Raw genomic sequence first — 2500 nt, 5'->3', positions numbered from 1 at the left:
GTGTGTGTGTGTGTGTGTGTGTGTGTGTGTGTGTGTGTGTGTGTGTGTGTGTGTGTGTGTGTGTGTGTGTGTGTGTGTGTGTGTACTGTATGTGTGTGTGTGTGTGTGTGATTGTTTTATCACTGCCAGTCCACCCACCCTGATGTATTGGAACTCCTCCACGGGGGAGTCTGCGGGCGCGTGGGGGGGCCCGGTGGGGGCCCCGGCGGGGGCGAAGGCGGAGAGGGTGAGGGGGTCCAGACCCAGCCTCGAGTGCTTCCTGGTGATCAGCAGCAGCTTGTTGCGGATGGCCGCGATGATGCGCAGCTCCCCGCCGTGATGCGTGTTGATGGAGTACAGGTGGCAGCCTATATGCAGTAAAAAACAGTCTTAATGCAACACTTATTGTAGTTGGTGTGTGTGTGTGTGTATGTGTGTGTGCGTGTTCCAGAGAGTCAATTTAACACCCTCTAGAGTGCACTTGGTGTGTGTGTGTGTATGTGTGTGTGTGTGTGTGTGTGTGTGTGTGTGTGTGTGTGTGTGTGTGTGTGTGTGTGTGTGTGTGTGTGTGTGTGTGTGTGTGTGTGTGTGTGTGTGTGTGTGTGTGTGTGTGCCAGAGTCAATTTAACACCCTCTAGAGTGCACTTGGTGTGTGTGTGTGTGTGTGTGTGTGTGTGTGTGTGTGTGTGTGTGTGTGTGTGTGTGCCGTGGTGCGTGTTGATGGAGTACAGGTGGCAGCATACACAAAGTGTAAAAAACAGAGTCTTAATGCCACACTTAGAGAGTCGATTTAACACCCTCTAGAGTGCACAGAGTGTTGATGCAAGACTTATTGTATTTGCTGAATTGAGTTGAGAAAAAGAGAGCAACACATCCAGTGCATTAAACAAAACTACGGTGACAATGGAACTGCAAAGAGAGAGAAAGAGAGAAACAATGAGAGTGAGAGTGAGAGTGAGAGTGAGGATGAGAGTGAGAGAGAGAGAGAGAGAGAGAGAGAGAGAGAGAGAGAGAGAGAGAGAGAGAGAGAGAACTAGAAGGAGGATGAGGATGATCTGAAGATGATGTATAGTAGTTCACCAGAAGGAGAATGAGAAACTGACATAGGGAAAACAAAGAAAGGGAGATCTAGGGAGGGGGAATGTATTGATAGCAGCAGATGTAATTGAAAGATAACATGAGGAAAAAAAGGTAAAGAAAAAAAAGATGTCAGAATGAAAGAATGAAGAGATTTGTCTGACAAATGAGAGGTGGAAACAATAGGATAATTACTCTGAGAAGAGAAGACGTTTTTGTCATTTAAAAAGCTATTAATAGATGACATACTGTACCTATGTAATTAATTGCATGGAGTTCTAATGAGGGAACCGTAGCTCGCAATTTTTTGTCCATTGATATTGCTAGATTTTCCATAAATAGTTTGTCCGCTAAGACTACGGTGGGTGGGGGGGTAGCGAAAATATTCCAAAGTCCAAAAGGGGTAGCCAGGCCGTGCCCTTCTAGTGACGCAACACCTTCAGCGTTGCTTCTAGTCAGGCCAGGGGTAATGCAAATATTGTTTCTGAGCTCCCGGAAAATCGGGAACTCCTCCCACTTTGTCTGGACGCAAACAACTATTAGCAAACCAAGGGAGTGGGGTCAACCGTGCAGTTTAGGAAATGTTAATTGTTATGCTCTTGGTCAGACCAAGTCTCGAAGAGATTTGAAAGTCGATGATAATCAGGCTAAAAAGAGGGTCCCCGCTAGCCTAGTAAACTAGCCCCATCCGCCAGCAGCCAAAATTACTTTTTGCCTGCAAGTGGGTCTGGTCTCGGACAATGACCCAGCCCTGAAACTGTGTGGCCAATCACAATGCAGCAGATTTTATTTGTTTTGAATCTTTGGATGCAAAGCGGACAGGGTTTTGAGGGAGTGACGACAAAACGTTGGCTAATAGGCACAGACACAGTTTGAAAAACAACGGGTTGTTCCCATCAACAATCTTCCGATGTCTCGTTGATCGGTGCCAGACTAAATATTCACACTGAAAAAGTTTGGCACACACTTTGCTGACACACTCTACCAGGGGCGTCATTAGGTTGCGCAAAGATCCGGGGCTGTAGCCCAGCAAAAAAATAAAAATTGGTGTGGAGCGGCAGTCTAGTCGAGGGAGCGAAGCGACCGAGAGGGGGGTTGGTGCGGAAGGGGGGTTCCCCCCTTCCGTTTTGCGGAGTTTTTGGAAAATTAAGGTCAAATTGGGCCATTCTAGGCGTACACAAAGGGGAAAATGTACTTTTGTCACCATAGTCTTAATTGGCAGTTTTCCCATCTTTACATTTGACAGTGTAGGCTACTTTCATTAAGGACCTTGCCGTTCTTTTCTTGATTTGGCCCAATGTCGCCAGCTTAGTCACCCTCATTGGGTTTACTACTTTTTTGGATAAATGTAGTGTTGGCGTCACGATTACTTTGGTGCAAATAAAAAGAGACCGCATTTAATAGTGCGACAGTGCCGAGTAGCCTAGTGGATATTTTGAGAGAA

General features: G+C 46.5%; 1 protein-coding gene across 1 annotated transcript in view; it reads right to left on the bottom strand.

The window, feature by feature from the left end:
* The window catches only part of garnl3 (GTPase activating Rap/RanGAP domain like 3), a 146707-nt gene that overhangs the window by 17476 nt on the left and 126731 nt on the right, over window positions 1-2500 (bottom strand). The window contains exon 22 of the mRNA XM_063211173.1: window positions 139-347. Coding sequence (XP_063067243.1) covers window positions 139-347 — 209 coding nt within the window. The remainder of the gene's footprint in view (window positions 1-138; window positions 348-2500) is intronic.

This window comes from Engraulis encrasicolus, chromosome 11, assembly GCF_034702125.1.
Source record: "Engraulis encrasicolus isolate BLACKSEA-1 chromosome 11, IST_EnEncr_1.0, whole genome shotgun sequence".
NCBI classification, from domain to species: Eukaryota; Metazoa; Chordata; class Actinopteri; order Clupeiformes; family Engraulidae; genus Engraulis; species Engraulis encrasicolus.
This window is presented reverse-complemented; position numbering and strand designations above follow the sequence as displayed.